The sequence below is a fragment of the Rhinolophus sinicus genome, linkage group LG04, assembly GCF_036562045.2.
Source record: "Rhinolophus sinicus isolate RSC01 linkage group LG04, ASM3656204v1, whole genome shotgun sequence".
In the NCBI taxonomy this organism is placed as follows: Eukaryota; Metazoa; Chordata; class Mammalia; order Chiroptera; family Rhinolophidae; genus Rhinolophus; species Rhinolophus sinicus.
Window position 1 is genome coordinate 186,962,750 of NC_133754.1, and position 16,593 is coordinate 186,979,342.

Consider the following 16,593-nt stretch of genomic DNA (forward strand, 5'->3'; position numbering starts at 1 on the left):
CCTGTGTAGCTGCCTCCTACCGGTGGGTTCTGCTGGCCTGTGACCCTGTCCACTGTGACAGAGGGTGACCCAGCACCCCCATATGGAGGGGTTGGGAAGCCTGACTGGAGAGTCCTGAAGCCCAACTGGCATCCACAACCCTGTGGGCTCCTTGCCCTCTGCCGCCAGCCTGTGCTCCCTACCTAGCCCCCACCTGCTGTCAGATTTTCCAGAATTGCCAGACCTGCAAAAACTTGGACTCGAGTCCTCCTGCTTGGCTCCCTGGCCCAGCTGGTAGGGTCCGAAGGTGTTGGCCGGCCCGACCTTGAGTCTCGCTATGTGGATGGAAAGTTCCTCGCTTGACTCAGTCCTTTGGGTGTTGGAGAGCGCAGCCCCTGGCATGGGGGCAGCTCTAAATATCCATGTGTCCACACAAGGAGGGTGCAGGGCCTGTCCTCAGAGAGCCCTGAGGTACCAGAGGGGCACAGATGGGCCTGGCATCTCTGAATGGCCATCGGTGGGGGCCCGGCAAGAAGTACTCGGCTCGGGGTGGTAGAGAGGTGTTGCGGGGACTGTAACAGCACTGTGGGTGGTGTGATGGGAGTGACGCCGCCGATGTGGGGATCCCCCAGCACCAGCGGGGAGCCCTCGACCCCAGGCCTGGAGGAGTGAGGGGACATGGGCGTGGAGAGCCTGGGGGAGGGCTGTTCACCGGGTTCAGCGCCTTTCAGGAGGAAGTGGCCGTGGAGAACCGTGGTGGGGCAGGGTGGGCACCAGAGCTGTGGGCACCCCCTGCCTCCTCCCACCCTCCTCTCTCCTGCTGGTTCCTTTTATTGGCCAAGCCCTTCCAGAAACCAAGGGGGAAGGGGTCTGGTGAGGCCGCTCCAAGCTCAGGCCCTGGAAGCAGGGCAAGGCGTGGGTCTGGAGGTGCAGTGGTGGTCCCGTGACAGCCAGTGTCTGAAAGAACGAGGGACTGTGTGTGCCCCATAGAGATGTCCTGGGGGGAGGATGAGCCCGTCTGAGGCCCAGGGAGCAGTAGTGCTTGGGAGCCCCCTGAGGGCCTGCACCTTCTCGCCCTCTGGAAGCCACTGCGCTGTGCATGGGACCAGGAATGCGGAGGGGGTGTGAGGAGAATGCTGCCAGGCTGCGGCTCGGAGCTGCTGTGGGGTGGGAAACCTGGGGTGGGTCAGAAATAGAAGGAGAGCCAGGTGGGCTTGGGTCTGGGTGGAGGGAGGGAGGCAGCCGCCTCTGGCTGTCCTGGGGGGCATCCTCGGGAGGCCTGAGCCCCCTCGCTGAGCCCCCACCGCCAGGGCTGGCGGGAGGCTGGGTCGTGTGCCAGCACCAATAACTGTCGGTGTCAGCCAGCTGAGCATGCTCCTGGGTGAGAGTGGGAGTGGGGGCTGCAGAGTTGGCTTCCTGCACGTCCACCCCTGGTGTCCCGAAGGAGCAGGCCACTTACCAGGGCCTCTCACGTGCACCCGGGGGGCAGCATGGTCACCAGGGGATGACGGAGGTGGCTGCCACATGGCCTGGGCCGAGCAGGGTGGGCCGGGGGCTTTTCCCCACCCCTCCCCCCGTTGCGGCAGGGCCCAGGGAAGTCTGTCCTGGAGGGCAAGGCTGGGAGTCAGGGTCTCTTCCATGTCGTGAGGGCCAGCAGCTCCCAGTTCTCAACAGCCCTGGTGTTTCCTGTAGAGAGCGAGCAGCCATGCCTCTGGGGTGCTGTGGGGGGATCCAGGTCTGGCCTGGGGGGCTCTCCCAGCTCAGGAATATCTCCGTGTCCTACTAGGAGCCTTGTGGACTGGGGTGTGGCTCCAGGAGGTAGGCCAGCTCTGCCTGTCCTGGTCCTCCCAGGGGTCTGCCAGCTCTAGCTAGGGGCTGGGGGCTGTTTCTAGGCCCTTCCCCTCAGTGGAATGGGCCTGTGCACAGAAGTTTCCATGCAACGCTCTGCAAGTTGCTTCGCCCAAATGCCCACTCTTGTGGAGTCCCCAGGGACCCTGAGGGGCCTTGTCCGGGAGGGGCGGGGGGGACTGAGGATCCGGCCCTGAGGAGGCTGTGGTACCCTGGATACTTGGTGGGGGGGGGGGCATCAGGACAGCTTCTCTGGCCCAGCAGAGCACGACCCAGGAGGGGCAGCTCAGGTGGGCTCTGGGGAGGACCGCCCATCCTGAGGCTGCCGTCAGCCACACGATGGCATCGGGGGTGTGCCTGAGAGACACGGCCCTGACACACAGCTCAGGCTGTACTGGTGCCATGCGGGCAGCCCTTCCAGCCCCACACCAGGCTCAGGGAGGTCCCAGCCCCTCTTGGGAAGTCTGAGGTCTGTGAACGCCCAGCATGGGGTGCCCTGGCCTCCTTGGCCTTCCTCCCACATGAGTCTCCTTGGGGACAGAGTTGAAGTGAACCCCTCTATGTCTGCTTCCTCTCATCAGCTTCTCTTCCTGGGCTCCCGGAAACCCGGCCACCCCAATTCCCCCGTTTGCTCAGTCCTCCATCCTGGTGCGGCTGCCCCCTCCCCGCCCCCAGGTAGAGCATCTGTGCTCTGGCTCTGGGCCTTTGCACACGCCGCCCCCTTTGGCTGAATTGTTGTTCCTGTTTTTCCTGCTCCTTCAATGTCATTGCCCCTTCTTCTGGGAAGCCTTCCTGGCTCTGCCTGAGTCCATAGCCCATCAAAGCCCCTTCCCTCTCCATCTTGGATCCCTGCTGAACCATCAGCTTCATTAGAGCCAGGCCCTATCTGCCCTGGCCTATGCCTCGCCTGGGTGGGACCTGGTGTGAGCATTAGTTGAGTGAATTAATGAGAGGCAGGCATGCTCTGTATTCTCAGAACGCACAGCCACTGAGAGGTCAGGCTTGGGACAGAAGTGAGGTCACCATTGGCTGGCCCTGGCAGGGACACTGGTGCTGTGGGCAGCACTTGGCCTGTCAGAGGAGGGGCTGCCGTGGGCGCTGCCGGCTGACCCGCCACCTCCCCACGCGGCAGCCGTGCAGGAGGAGCGGCAGCGGGGCAAGGACCGGAGCGAGAACGAGGTGGAGTCCACGAGCAGCGCCAATGAGGACATGCCCGTGGAGAAGATTCTGGAGGCCGAGCTGGCTGTCGAGCCCAAGACCGAGACGTACGTGGAGGCGAACGTGGGGCTGAACCCCAACTCGGTGAGTGCAGCCCGCCCACGTGGCCTCCCCCGAGAACTGTCATTCTGGGGGCTGTTGGCCCCAGTGAGCGCCCCCGGGTGGAGACCCCAACTGTTGGGAGCCCTGCTGATGAGGTAGGTGTGCAGTCATGCCCCGCCCATGGGTGGGGGACGTTTTGATTCTTTGACTCAAAGCCAGGACTTGGCACTTATTTTCATGCTTCGTGTTGTCTCTGGCCCGTGGTCCAGCTGGGTGTCAGGGGTCTTGTGTCTGCCCCAGGTTTGCCAGTAGGATCGTGTCTAGACTTTACGTGTGTCTCCCATGTGGGTTCTGGGGCTGGGACCAGAGCCCGGTGGCTGGCCCCGTACAGCCTGTCCAGGCTGCCTCTGAGGTCACCCTGGCGTCTCTCCCTCCGTTCTCGCCCTGGCTCACAGTGGCCCAGACACACCCTGCGTGTCCACACCCCAACCCCAGGGCCTTGGCACATGCTCCTCCTGCTGATTCCTCCGCAGGCTTCAGTCTTGGCTAAGGTGTCACTTGCTCAGGGAGCCCTTGTCCCCTAGGGCCTGCTTGTGCCCCTGCCCAAGTGGGCCTGGCCCATTAGGTGGGCTCAGAGCCCTGATCTTTCCCTTCAAGACCCATAGCATGTGGTGGTCTCATGGCGGTGTGTGTGGTGAGTGAAGGCCCCCTCCTCGCCGTGAGGCTGGGGTTGGCGTCCTAGCTGTAGCTGCTCCTCGCTGCCCAGCTCGGGCAAGGACAAGAGCCCTGACCTGAGGGTGGGTGCTTGTACATGGCCCTCACCCCAAGTTTAAGACTGTGGGGTCCCCTCTGATATGCCCCCAAGGCTCCCGCAGGCTGAGGCCCCCGATGGCTGGGTGCCAGGCCAGTCCTGCTTCCTGTGCTCTGATGGGACGCCCAGTCACGAAACCCTGGGCCCTGGAGGTGCTGGGCTCACCTCCTCTGTCCCGGCGAGGGGAAGGACACCAGATGGGAGGGTTTCATGATTGAGCAGAAACTCCAGAAGAAAAATCAGGAGATCGGCCAAGGGTTGCCAGCTTCTAATTTTGTCAAGTAAGGACATTATTTAGAAATAGCAAGCGTGGCATTTGCTCTCCTTGGTTTCAGAGCAGGCGAGGTGGTTGTGGCTGCAAAGGCAGGTGGCTGGTGGGGGGGGGGGCTTCACCGGGTGGCCCCATGATTCCACGAACAGCTCTGCCTTCTTGCGTCTGACCTAACGCTGCAGCTTCCTGTGGGTTGGCCTGGGTCCCCTTCTGGATGGCTCCTTAGGCCCCTTCCCTCCGATGGCCCAGGAGGGGCAACTCACCCAGCATCACGCATGGCAGCTGGTACCTCTCTAGCCCTGGGGGAGCCTTGAGCCTCTGCCGGAGGAGGGGAGTCCTACTATCATCTCCAAAGACAGCAACTGTCCTTCCTGCTCAGGCACAGGATGGGAGCTCATTGAACATTTGCTGTCGAATGAGGCCCATTTGTTTGAGTGAGAATCAAGGCTCAGAGAAGTTAAGTGTTTACTGGAGGCCACACAGCATGATGGCGCAGGGAGGGGCTGGAACCCCTCCCAGCCCCTCCCCACAGGGGAGCCCCCTCCAGCCCTTATCTCCTGTGCAGGGCACATCAGTCACCCACAGCTCCAGCCCATGTCCTGTCTTCACCCGTTCCAGATGCACAGCGGACATGTGAGCTGTGCGTCCACCTGTGAGGCCCCGGCCGGCCTGGGAGCGGCTCAGGGTGACAGCTCGTCACCCGGGCCTGCTCTGGGCCCCTTGAGGGCTCTGAGGGGTCTGTTGGCAGTGGCCAGGAGAAGACCCGTTTGCTGGGGCTTCCGTATGGCGCCCTCACCAGGTCTGCTTCACACCTCACCTCCCCACATGGCTCACTGGGCCGCTCCCCACCAGGCCTGGGCTCCCGCAGCACGGGGCTGCTCTGTGTCATGGAGAGGCAAGGTCCATGGTGCTTTCCTGATAGCCACATGGCAGGAGGCACATGAGGCTCTGAGAAGTAGAGCCTGGCCGTAGTGCTGCCTCCTAGGGCACTGCCTCCGGCATGGCTGGCTGCTGGGCATGTCACATGCATGAACCGGGGACCTCGTGCAGGCCTGTGGCTGCCGGTCGTTGATCAGGTGGGGTGAAGGTGAATGCCCGCAGGGGTGCTGGGCATGGGCACTTGGTGTCCTGCCCCTGTGAGCTGGGCATCCAGGTGCTGCCCCAAGAGGTCTGCTGGGGGACGGAGGTGGGAACGCGGAGCCGTGGGCCAGCCCCTCGCAGCTCAGGGGTTTTGGCACAAAGGTGGCTACAGGGGTCATGTAGGTGTGGAGCCCTGCCCACCGCTTCCCACTGGGGGTCCCTGGCTGCTCTGGCCAGTGCCCTGCAAGCCCCCGCTGATGCCTTTCCCTGCGGCTCCAGGCACCCGCTCTACAGGCCCTAGCCCTGCCCCACCTGGTGGCCTCGGTGACAACTTGCCACTGGGTCTCCTGGGAGAGCCCTCAGCCAGCCCTTCACGCAGCCTGGAGTGTTTAGATTGTGCGTTGCTTATGGGCAGAGAGTTTCTGTCAGGGAAGCTCTTCAAAGGCCTTTCTTCCATGAGGAGCACCGGTCACTGGAGAGTCCGCTTCTGGCTAGAAGTTTCCGGAAGGGCCTCTGTTGCCATTCTGTCTGTGTGCCACCTTTGCCTCTGGTAGGAAGATACAGCCCAGGAGGAGCCAGGACTGCCCAGTGGCTGGGCCACCGTGCCCGCCGGAGTACACTCCAGTCCCAACACCCACCCCACGTCCCAGCTTCCTTGCCTGTGGCACAAGGCCCCTGCCCCCTGCGGTGGGATTAAATGGGTCACAGGTTGGATGACCTGCCTGTGGCTGCTGTAATGACCACGAACTGAGTGCTTAAAACAACCCAGATTTAGTACCTCACTCTTCTTGGCATCAGCCCCACGGGATAAAGTCAGGGTGTCAGCAGGGCTGCTTCCTCCTGGGGGAGCCCCACTTCCGGGCCTTCCCAGGGCTGGAGGCCTCCACGCCCTTTGGCTCGCGGCCCCTTCCTCCAGCTTCGAGGCTGCAGTGTCTTCTCTCCTCCGACCTCTGCTCCGTCCTCACACCTTCTCTCTGACTCTGACCTCCTGCTCCCTCTAGTAAGGACCTCGTGATGTCACCGGGCCCCACCGCACCATCCAGGGTCATCTCCCGTCTCAAGGTCGCTAACTCAGTCATGTCTGCCAAGTCCCTTTGGCTGCGTGAGGTCACATAGTCACAGGTTCTGGGGATTCAGACATGGGAGCCTTTGGGGGCTGCTTTCAGCTCACCCTGGGCAGAGTGGGGCCTGGTCTGGGCTGTCCACATGGTACTCATTGCGGTGCCCCCTCCCTCACGTAGCCCAATGACCCTGTCACCAACATTTGCCAAGCGGCAGACAAGCAGCTCTTCACCCTCGTCGAGTGGGCCAAGCGGATCCCGCACTTCTCTGAGCTGCCCCTGGACGACCAGGTCATCCTGCTGAGGGCAGGTGAGTGGCCGGGCTGGCGGGACTGGTGGGGCATTGAAGAGTCACTCTGACTCACTGTGTGCCAGGGCACCCCTGCCCCTCCCTGGGCCCGTGTCCCCTCTGTCCACGGGGCTCATTCTTGCTTTGTCGGCTTGTAGTCAGGATTAGCTGGGACAATCCATGAGCTACTGTCAGCCGTGAAGCCAGAACCTTCCCCGTGCTCTGGAGTGGTGGCTATGACATGACTGCTCTTATTGAAGACGGCTTCATGTTGTCCTGTTTAAAGGGGTCATTGAAACACTCTAGCCCTTTTCTTAAACCTTTGATGCCTCCCCTGGTTTGTCTGTGCTCCGAGAGCGAGAGTGGCCTGTGGCTCTAACACACCTTGTTTCGGGGGAGTAATTTGCTATTTTGTGCTGTTCCCCGTTGCACACGTTGATCTCTGAGTTTGCTGTCGGGACCACACTGGCTGTTCCGTGGACGTCCCAGAGAATTGTGGGAGCGCACCTGCGCGCTCCGTGGCACCAGCATCCTGCACTTGCCGAAGGCGCGTGCCCTGGGCCCACGAGTGTGGGAATGCCTGGGTTAAACAGCCAGAGCTGTTCTGTGCGGGACTTCTCAGGGCCTCCACTGTGTTGCGTGCGCTGTGGAAGAAAGGTGCTCAGAACCCCCTTCCTGTGGAGCCGTTCATGGGGCTAGCGTCCCGTGGAGCCCGCTGTGGGAGCTCGGGCTAGGGGCCGCCGCGTGACCGTGTGTCCCCCCCAGGCTGGAACGAGCTGCTCATCGCCTCCTTCTCGCACCGGTCCATAGCCGTGAAAGATGGGATCCTTCTCGCCACCGGGCTCCACGTCCACCGGAACAGCGCCCACAGCGCAGGTGTGGGCGCCATCTTTGACAGGTGGGGTGGCCCTCGGCCACATTCACGTCGGGCTTAGCGTGTGTCTGTTTGTGAAGGTTACAAATGCGGGGAAGTAGAGCAAAGCGCAAGGACGAAGACGAACCCTTCAAAGTCCCGCATCCGGGGACACTCGGCAGCCACTAGCATTGGGGTTTATTTCCCTCCAGTTCTTTTCTGAAACTCCTGTATAGGGGAAGGAAGGCTGCACTCTTTTAAAAGCAACACTGGCTTACGTCGTGGATACGGTTATACCGTGTCCTTTTTGACCCGATAAAAGGAGTGCGCTTTGCCGCGTTGTGGACTCTCAGGGGACGTGTCAGGGACGCATCACAGCCCACGTGTGTCTGATGTGGCCACCTGCCTGGCCGTGCCACTCCCGGCACCTTCCCGATGTCTGCACACCCCCAAGGGCAGCACTGGTCACACAGCAGGCCCACGCCCAGGGCCGGGTGGCCTGTCTCCGTTCAGGTCACTCCAGGAACCCAGCCCGTTTGCACGTCCCCAGGCGAGCTGGACAGCAGCTGTCCATCCTTGTCTCTGGCTGGCTCCTACAATCCCAGAGGGCCCACGGCAGGCCTGGGCCTCCGGGGACCTGGCTATCGCTTTGTCCAGCTGGAGTGGGCAGGGCTGAGAGGGGTATCACAGGTCCCTCGGGTGGGGTGCTACAGCACAGGGGTGGTGAATGAGAAGGGGCAGGCCACAGGGAAGGGTCCACGGCAAGCCCCTGAGTATGGGAGCCCTAAAGATGGACAGTCCTCCACTTACCCACAAGGCAGGGAGGAATAATTGCAGAAAATGTGCTGCGCTGTGGGATGGTTCAGATAGAACGAAGGAGCAGGCCCCTGAGCTCCCTGGTATGTACCAAGTGCAAAAAGCCTTTGTGGCCGCGGACCGCAGGCAGGCTGGCTTAAACAGGGCATGTCTGTGCTGCAGGACTTCTCAGGGCCTTTACCAAGCTGATGTACCATGGTGCCACCAATGGGAGCGGCAGGTGCAGCATTTATTACCCACAGATGCAGCCTTTAGATCAGGGGTGTCCAAACTTTTTTCAGCGGTTTTCACCAAGGGCCATATGCGGTAAAATACACAAATAGCTGGGCCACTCACTCGAGGTGAAGTACGTATTGCCTCACCTGGTTTATTTAAGTAAACTAAATATAGTTTTGGAATTTGCTGCGGGCCAATAAAAAATGGATCCCCCGCGGGCCGCAGTGTGGACACCCCTGCTTTAGAGCGTGTGTCCTTCTGGGATCTGCTTTAGCGTTGCAGCCCCAGCCACGCCCCCAGCTGACAGCTCTGTGGTCCAGCAGCTAGAGAGGTGACAGTGCTGGAGGCAGCGGGTTCTATCCCCCAGGTCCCAGAACAGCTGTGGAGAGGCCCAGTTTTTCCTTGCCCTTCACGTGAACGGTTCTCTGCCCCACCTCTCTACAGTCCGCCCTCTGCCCACCAGCAGATGGCCCAGAGGCCGAGCGACATCTGAGCCCGTCCCCTCCTACCCCGTCCTCTCGGCCACATGAATCTTTTCCCAGGCTGCAAGTACGTCCCTCCCCAGCCTGCAGAACCTCGGGGGCTCCCCTTGGCCCACAGGGAGAAGCCTGGGCTCCTCAGGGGGACTGTCCAGGCCTCACCTGGGCCGCCTTCCTTTGCTAACCTGGGGCCCGACCTCCCCATCACTTGCCACTTTGTCAAATTTTGGGCTGGTGGGTGGGCAAATGGGTTTGGGGAGCCCAGGCCACATGGGTTGCTGTAAGTAGTCCAGGGGGTCCAGGACGCTGCCACCCGCAGGGGGCTCCAGGGAGGGCTGTCTGCTCTGATGAGGACGGATGGGTTGCTTTCCCTCTTGGAAATAAATGGCTGGTGACGAGAAGTAGAACATAGCCCCCTCTGGTGGTGGGGCAGGACCTGGGAGGCCACGTCCTGGGGAACAGCTCTCCCGTGGACTGAGGGGAGTGGTGGGGACTCGACCCGAGGGCTGTGCCTCAGGCGGGCCCCTGGGTCAGCTGCTGAGTGTCCAGTGGCAGTGGACTTGGCCCCGATGTCCAGGCCCCTGCCTCACTGTGGCTTGGCTGTCACGAGGTCCCTCCGTAGTCTGCAGGGTCCCAGAATAAAATCCCACATACAGACCCTCTCCAGGCAGAGGAGAGAGCCCACCCTGGTGTGTGGCAGATGTTGGGCCTGTCTTGGCAGCCCCCGTTTGGCCTTGCCCTTCTCAGGGGCCGTCCAGTGTCACGCTGGGCTCCCTGAGACCTGTGGGTATTTCTGGGGGCCCTGGCGAGGGGTGCGGTTTGCTGCGGGCCTTGTGACTCGCCTGCTTCCTCTGCAGGGTGCTGACGGAGCTGGTGTCCAAGATGAGGGACATGCACATGGACAAAACAGAGCTGGGCTGCCTGCGCGCCATCGTCCTCTTCAACCCCGGTACGGCCTGCGCCCTGGTCTGCACAGGGCCCGTCCTCCCGCCCGCGCAGGGCGCACGGCCGCCTGGACGTGCCTCCTGTTCACGGTGGGGAATGGCTGTGCCACCTTCTCATGGCCCTTGTGTGGGTCTCAGAGTGGGCCTCTGCACACCTCGGGGCTCCGTGAGCCACGCTTCACCTTGGTGGTCTGGTGCCTCTGCCGGGCTTTTGGGCTCTGCTGTCCAAAGCACAGCACCACTTTGCACCGGACTCCCCATGAGCTTCCAGTGCCAAGGGTCTGGAGCCTGGACAATCCAGGCGGTGTTAGTGAGGGGCAGACCTGCCCTGGGTACCGTGGGACCAGCCTGTCCCCATCTTGGGTGCTGCATAGGAGGGGACCTTCTCGGAGCTGCCGGCCTCGGCCTAGCCAGGGGCTGTGGGGAGCTAGCCTGAGAGCCCAGGTCCCCAGGCAGCTTGCTGGGTGAGGGGCTCTGACCAGCTGCCCCTTCTTCACAGACTCCAAGGGGCTCTCGAACCCAGCGGAGGTGGAGGCGCTGCGGGAGAAGGTGTACGCATCCCTGGAGGCTTACTGCAAACACAAGTATCCTGAGCAGCCAGGAAGGTGAGTCCTGGCCCTCAGGACCTCGCGTCCAGGCCCCTGCCCCGGGCAGACTGCCACTAGCCCTTTAGATACTTTTGTGTGAAAGTATGTAAGGTGACGCCCCTCCTGGAGCAGCTGGCATGTCCTGAGTGACGATGGGGTGCTCTTGGGGACCCAGGGCGCACACACTCTCACGCACTTTCTTTAGCCCCACCAAAAACGTGGCCCAGTGCCATCACACAGTAGGTGCTTTGTAGATGATACAAGGAAGGCTGTGCTTTTCTCCACCCCAAAGGGAACCACTAGAGGCAGGGCCTTGTGCGCTCAGCCCTGGCAGGACAGATGCCAGCACGTAGTAGGTGCTTTGTGAAAAGTCTGCAGAGTAGACAGATGGCCGTGGTCCCAGTGTCCAGCTTGCATCTCCTGCCTGCCCGACTGGGCCCCAGAAGGGCTGGGATCATTTCATCCCTGGGTCCACAGTGCTGGGAGCACAGTAGGTGTCCAGCACAAAGGGAGTTGTCAGTGGCTTCATGGTTTTCCAAGGCTGTCGTCCTGATTCTGCCCCCTCCCACCAGAAGGGCATCTCCTGGGTGGAGGGGGGGTGGCAAGGAGAGCAGGAGCCCCTCTCCCTGCCCACCGGCTGGCGCACACATGGTTAACTGTGTCCGATCGCTGCTCAGCCTTCATCTGGTTTGGTTTAAAGTGAAACTTCCCGGATGGAGGACAGAGGACGGGACAGAGAAGCAGGCTTGCTTGTTTTTCCTGGCTCCCCGCCTCAGCCATTCGCTAGCTCAGCAGAAAACAGCTCGCTCTCTGGCTCCACTCCAGGCTCGAGGCTGCGTTTTTGCCTAGAAAATCCGGGTTGTGCGGCAGACAACCACAGGGCTTTTGCCCCTGAAATACAGACGTTGTTAATAATTAATGAGGCCCCACAGCCCTGCAGCCCCCCCCCCCCCCCCGAGGGTCCCTGTGGAGAGACCCGGGCAGCATGTGGTAGAGGGGGGCCTGGGGCAGATGCGGACATTTCTGGAGGGACATCTGGCCGAGTCCCCACATGGCACGTTTCTCCTCCAAGAGCCCCCCAATCATTTTCCCCTCTCCTCCTCCTCCGAAGAAACTCCCCAAAGGGTGGGCAGGGCCTGAAGGGGCGTCCTGTGCTCAGGCCCAGCTCCAGTAGATCTATTTCTGGGGAAGGGGTGCAGCTGGCACAGGGCGTGGGGGTGCCGATGCTTTGAGAAGGGGCTTGCTCCTCTGCAGCTGTCTCTCCTGCATAAAATCCTGCTGTGGTTCCCTTTTGCCCTTGGAGAAAGCCCATCTATTTTAACACATTGTTTGTGGGAAACGAGTAAACTCATCATATCGCCTCTAGTTGGAACCGGCAAAAATTTTGCAAAGTAAATAAATAGAGACCTCTTTTTAAACTAAAACACTGAAAGTTTCATAGAAAAATATCAAATAGATCGAAAGATATGAATATTTTATGGAAAGTCTAATTTTGGCGAGAAAATGTCAAAAAAGCCCCGTGTTACGACGCGATTTGGCGGGAAAATGCCCGCTTACAATTAATAACTTTCCCACAAAGCCCTATTCAGCCTGCCCCAGCCTGGCGGCTGTCTGCCCACTGGCCCTTCATCCCAGGTTTTCACCCTGTGGATCTTCTTTTGGGGTCTTCGTGCCCACCCGGTGCTCACCTGCCTTTGGGCACTGCCCTGCTCTGTTTCTGCTGCCTGAGGGGCCCTCTTTTTCCCTCCAAGGCTCAGCTGGGCAGGTGTCATGCAGGTTTGGGGAGATCGGACGTGGGAATCGGTCGCATTCCCAGGAGGTAGCCAGGCGCCGGGGAGAAGGGTGGGGCGGCCCACTCATGCCAGCTCCCCGCAGGTTCGCGAAGCTGCTGCTGCGTCTCCCAGCTCTGCGATCCATCGGCCTCAAGTGCCTGGAGCACCTCTTCTTCTTCAAGCTCATTGGGGACACGCCCATCGACACCTTCCTCATGGAGATGCTGGAAGCGCCGCACCAAATGACTTAGGCGCAGCCTGGCCGCCCCGCCTGGCCGCCAGCTGCGCTCCTCAGCCAGCCCCGCCCTGCCCCTTCTCTGCCTGGCCTGTTTGGACTTCGGGGCTCAGCCTGTCACTGCTAAGCCTAAGAGATATGTTGCCACCCTCGTTATTTTCATGCTACTTGTTTTTGGACCCTGCCGGGCAGTGGCTTTCCCAGGGCAGCAGCCGGAGCGGCAAGGACTGGTGTGACCCCAGCCAGGCCCATCAGGCTCTCCTAGGGGAGCTCAGGGCGGCTCACGGGGTCTCAGGCCCCGTTCCTGGAGCTAAGGCAGGCAGGAAGGGCGGCTTTGTGTGGGTCACTGTTGTCGCTGGTTTTCCAATCTCCCATGCGGAGCTCCTGTTTGGAGTGACCCCCTTTGCCTCTTGTCAGTGCCAGTGCCCGGCCAGCCCGGCTCCACCCATGGTCAGGAGGAGGGTACCGGTGGGGGGGCGGGTGTTTTGTTGTGAAAGAACCCACCTACTCCCTAGGAAGACGAGAGCGGCCCGGGGGTGGCTGGCTTCCCTTCCCTCACAGAGAAGGGTGAACAGCCCCTTTTTCCAAAGACGACTTGCGATTTTGCCCCCGAGCCAGTCAGAACAGGAGCTGACCTCTGTGCAAGGATTTGGGGCCGCCTCAAGGCTGCAGGGGCTGGAGTTACCCACCTACCCACCCAGCTCGGTTTTCTCTTTGCATCATCTTCCTTTCAGCTTCGCCCCCATGGGGTCTCGTCCAACCCCGGGTGACTAGACTGCAGTGCCCTGGCCTTTCCTCAGCCCCAGACCCTCTTTGTCTGGGAGGAGGGCTGGGGCTAGCCCCTGCTTCCCAGCGGGCTCACCTCCTGGTCTCGGCCTTCCCGGAAGTGCTGGCCGTGCCAGGTGGGCTCTGCTGACCTCTCCTGGGTAGAGGTGGCCCCCGGGGAGATCTGTAGGGATGGGAGGGGAGGAGGGCTGCTTTCCCAGAGGGTCTCATTCTGCCGGGCACATTTGGAGGGAGGCAGGAGGCGTCGAGAGCCGGAGGGACTTGTGGGCACGTAAGGCCGGTGGGGAGGGGCAGGTGGGGCTACAGCCTGGATCGCCATAGAAAGACCCCCGTCACTGGCTGTCTGTTCTCTGCAGAAGACTTGGGATGAGAAGCCATTGAGTGGCAGCCTCTTGGGGCCTGGAGCTGGCACCCCTTGGGAATAGCCAGCCAGGCTGTGGTCTGGGTGATGGAGCTCCGCCTAACACCTGCTCTGGTTGGGGGCGCCCCATTCAGCCTAGCACCCGCTTTTGTAGCATTTTGACCCAACCCAGCGGGTATGGGGTGTCTCAGGATGGACTGGCCTCTTTGCATTGTAAGCCCTCCCTTTGGTCTGAATACTTTCCATTTTCACGCCTCACACCCCAGGAACCCACCAGCATTTATCAGTAATGGGGGCCTGAATAGGGATGACGGGGTGATGCGGGATGTGGGGAGGGGTCCTGTCTGCTCAGCCCGAGGGCATGCTGGACAGGGTGTGTGTGTGTGGAGGGGGGCACTGCCTTCCCCAAAGTCTGTTTCCCCAGATGGTGCAGGGGTACCCTGGGCAGGGGTTTCCTCAGACGCCCCTGGGGTGGGCAGGGAGAGGCAGGCCTATAGGCCTCAGAGGGAAGACTGCGTCTGTTCTCTGCCTCCCAGAGTCCCCAGCCTGAGCTGGGCGTGCGGCCCCTGAGTGGAGGCTAGAAGCCTGCACACATACCCCCTTTGGCCGTCCGCCCCTGCCACAGGGACACTTGTGCGCTGTCTGCGGCGTGCCAGGGCCTGCCCAGCTGTCCCTCCGCCCAGACGCTCCCCGAAAGTTTCTGCAGCCTTTGGGGTCATGGTTGTGACAGGCAGTGATGTAGGCACTCTCAAGATACACCTTTCGGGGTCCTCCCAGTAGTGGGAATGTTAAACTGCCCATACCCCAAACCCCTGGTGCCTTCTCCAGCCACACCCCCCCCATCGTCTAGCCCAGCCCCCTCCTGGGCCCCTTGGGAATGTGGGTGGCTCCAGTGGAGAAAACCCAGCTGGGGGCCTGTTGTTGGGGGGTTGGCTTCTTGGGAATGTCACCGTCACGGCCCTGGCTGGCAGGCTTTCAACACTGAGGCCTCCAGGCCACCACCTCCCGAAGCCAGGAGCCCCGGCCCCTCTGGCCTGCTCAGCCTGCCGCAGCCCCACCTGCACCGCAGCGTCTTAGCTCTGGGAGCCGCCCTTTCCCCTTCCATCAGTCTGCTGTCGTCATCATGCTTGCAGTGCTGTTTGTTTGGAAAAGTGATATGTGGGGAAATGGCACATTACTCAGTAGAAAGATAGAGTTTTTATTTAACCAGATCTTTAGTACTATTACCAGTCTGGTTCAGTTAAGGTGATTGTGTTGTAATTATTATTATTATTTTGGTGGGACAATCTTTAATTTTCTAAAGATAGCACTAACATCAGCTTGTTAGCCACCCGGGTTTTTCCCCGCCTCGGCCCGCCGGACACCTCCTGGGCCCCGGGTCTGCTGGTGCCTCCGGCAGTTTCCTCAGCAGTGTCACCTTCCCACTCTGACATCCACACGGGGCTCCCGTGGCTGAGGAGCGAAGATGACCACATGCTATGTTTGGAAAGTGTTGGCAAAGCCAGGCTCTGGCTTGCATCCCCACCCGTGGAAGCTGGCCGGCCTGCGACGTTCAGCGAGATGGCCCCGTGGCAGCCACTCGTCACCTGGAAGCATGCGGTCTCCAGGGACGATGACCCCTCACTGTGGGTTTTCCAAGTCTCAGCGTTCCCAGTGGATTCGGGCTGGCGGTCTGGAGGCTAGGCTGGGGCTCCCTTCTCTGTGGGGCCCTCGGAGCGCCTGGCCGGAACATGCAGCCTGTGGGTAGTCAGCTGATGTTGTCCCCATCATGGAATTCGGGCACACGGCGTGGTCCCGGCCACGCACGTGTGTGGGTGTGAAATGTACATGCTGAACGGAAACTGCACAGAGCTACACGCTGTGGACAGCACACGTGCAGCAGTTCCCAGTTTTGTGTTTATTTTTAATCAAGACTATTTTTTTCTGTTTTCCTATCAATTTGCTTCATGTAAGCAAGTACATAAGGACCCTTCCTTTGGTGAAATCCGGGTTCAAATGAATATCTCAAGACGAGGAGATGCATCTATTTTAAGATGCTTTGGAGCAAACAGCTTTCGCAGTTCCCAGTCCTTAGCCATGCCTTAGCCGGGACGCACAGCTAACGCTTCAGAGGGTGACAAATGCAGAGAGTAAAGATAAGAGAAAATGTCTAAAGCATCGGGAAAGGTAAAAAAAAAAAAAAATCTATTTTTGTACAAATGTAATTTTATCCCTCATGTATACTTGGATGATACAGCGAGAGTTGGGGCTGGTTCTGTTTCTGCTTCTAGAGGTTGAGGTGAAAGTGTTCTCAGTGACACGTGGGGACGTGGGACAGAGCAGAGAGCAGGGCCCTGGTGACACGGCACACAGGCTTTGTGACACTGCTGCACAGAAATGTTCCCCGTGGGCCTGAAACTTTCAAGGGTTTTCTTCCCCTTTCGAGTAATTTCGACAGCCTCGCTCTGTTCACCCGCTGCCAGCCGGCCCCTGCGACTGTGAAATCACTTCCCTCCGCGATTGTTCTCTACACCATGGGCCACAGGTGCCGGGGTTGACGGACAATGGTATTCAAATTGTGGGAAAGAAAAGGAAAACGTGAGCGGAGAAACAAAATATGAGCGTTTAAAAATACATCATCCTTCAGTTCTTGTCTGTTCTGGTGGTGTTTCCTGTTTGGGTCTGGAGCTCAGCCACACAAGGGGGCTTCTGGGAGCTTCTGGGGCCCCAGAGACAGCCTGCTGCCCTCAACCTGACCTGGGCCGGGTCCACACAAGGTGCCTCAGCTGCCACCCGATTGGCTGTGGTGGCCAGTCTAGTGCAGGGGACTCCAGACAGGGCTGCCCTCAGCCGCTGCTCTGCCACACAGCTCTTCCAAGAGCCCCTCTCTGGGGCCTGGGGCTGGTCCAGTGGCCTCCTGAGAGGACCCGTCAGCATCTGTGGGCACTGGTAGAGCCCTCACGTGG

General features: G+C 60.5%; 1 protein-coding gene across 2 annotated transcripts in view; it reads left to right on the top strand.

Moving 5' to 3' along the window:
• RXRA (retinoid X receptor alpha) overlaps window positions 1–16,278 on the top strand; it is a 98,093-nt gene extending 81,815 nt beyond the window's left edge. For both annotated transcript variants that reach the window (XM_074331328.1, XM_074331329.1), the window contains exons 5-10: window positions 2,960–3,129; window positions 6,491–6,620; window positions 7,365–7,497; window positions 9,821–9,912; window positions 10,407–10,512; window positions 12,370–16,278. In XM_074331328.1, coding sequence (XP_074187429.1) covers window positions 2,960–3,129; window positions 6,491–6,620; window positions 7,365–7,497; window positions 9,821–9,912; window positions 10,407–10,512; window positions 12,370–12,517 — 779 coding nt within the window. In that variant the 3' untranslated portion in view covers window positions 12,518–16,278. The remainder of the gene's footprint in view (window positions 1–2,959; window positions 3,130–6,490; window positions 6,621–7,364; window positions 7,498–9,820; window positions 9,913–10,406; window positions 10,513–12,369) is intronic.
• The last annotated feature ends 315 nt before the right edge of the window (window positions 16,279–16,593 follow it).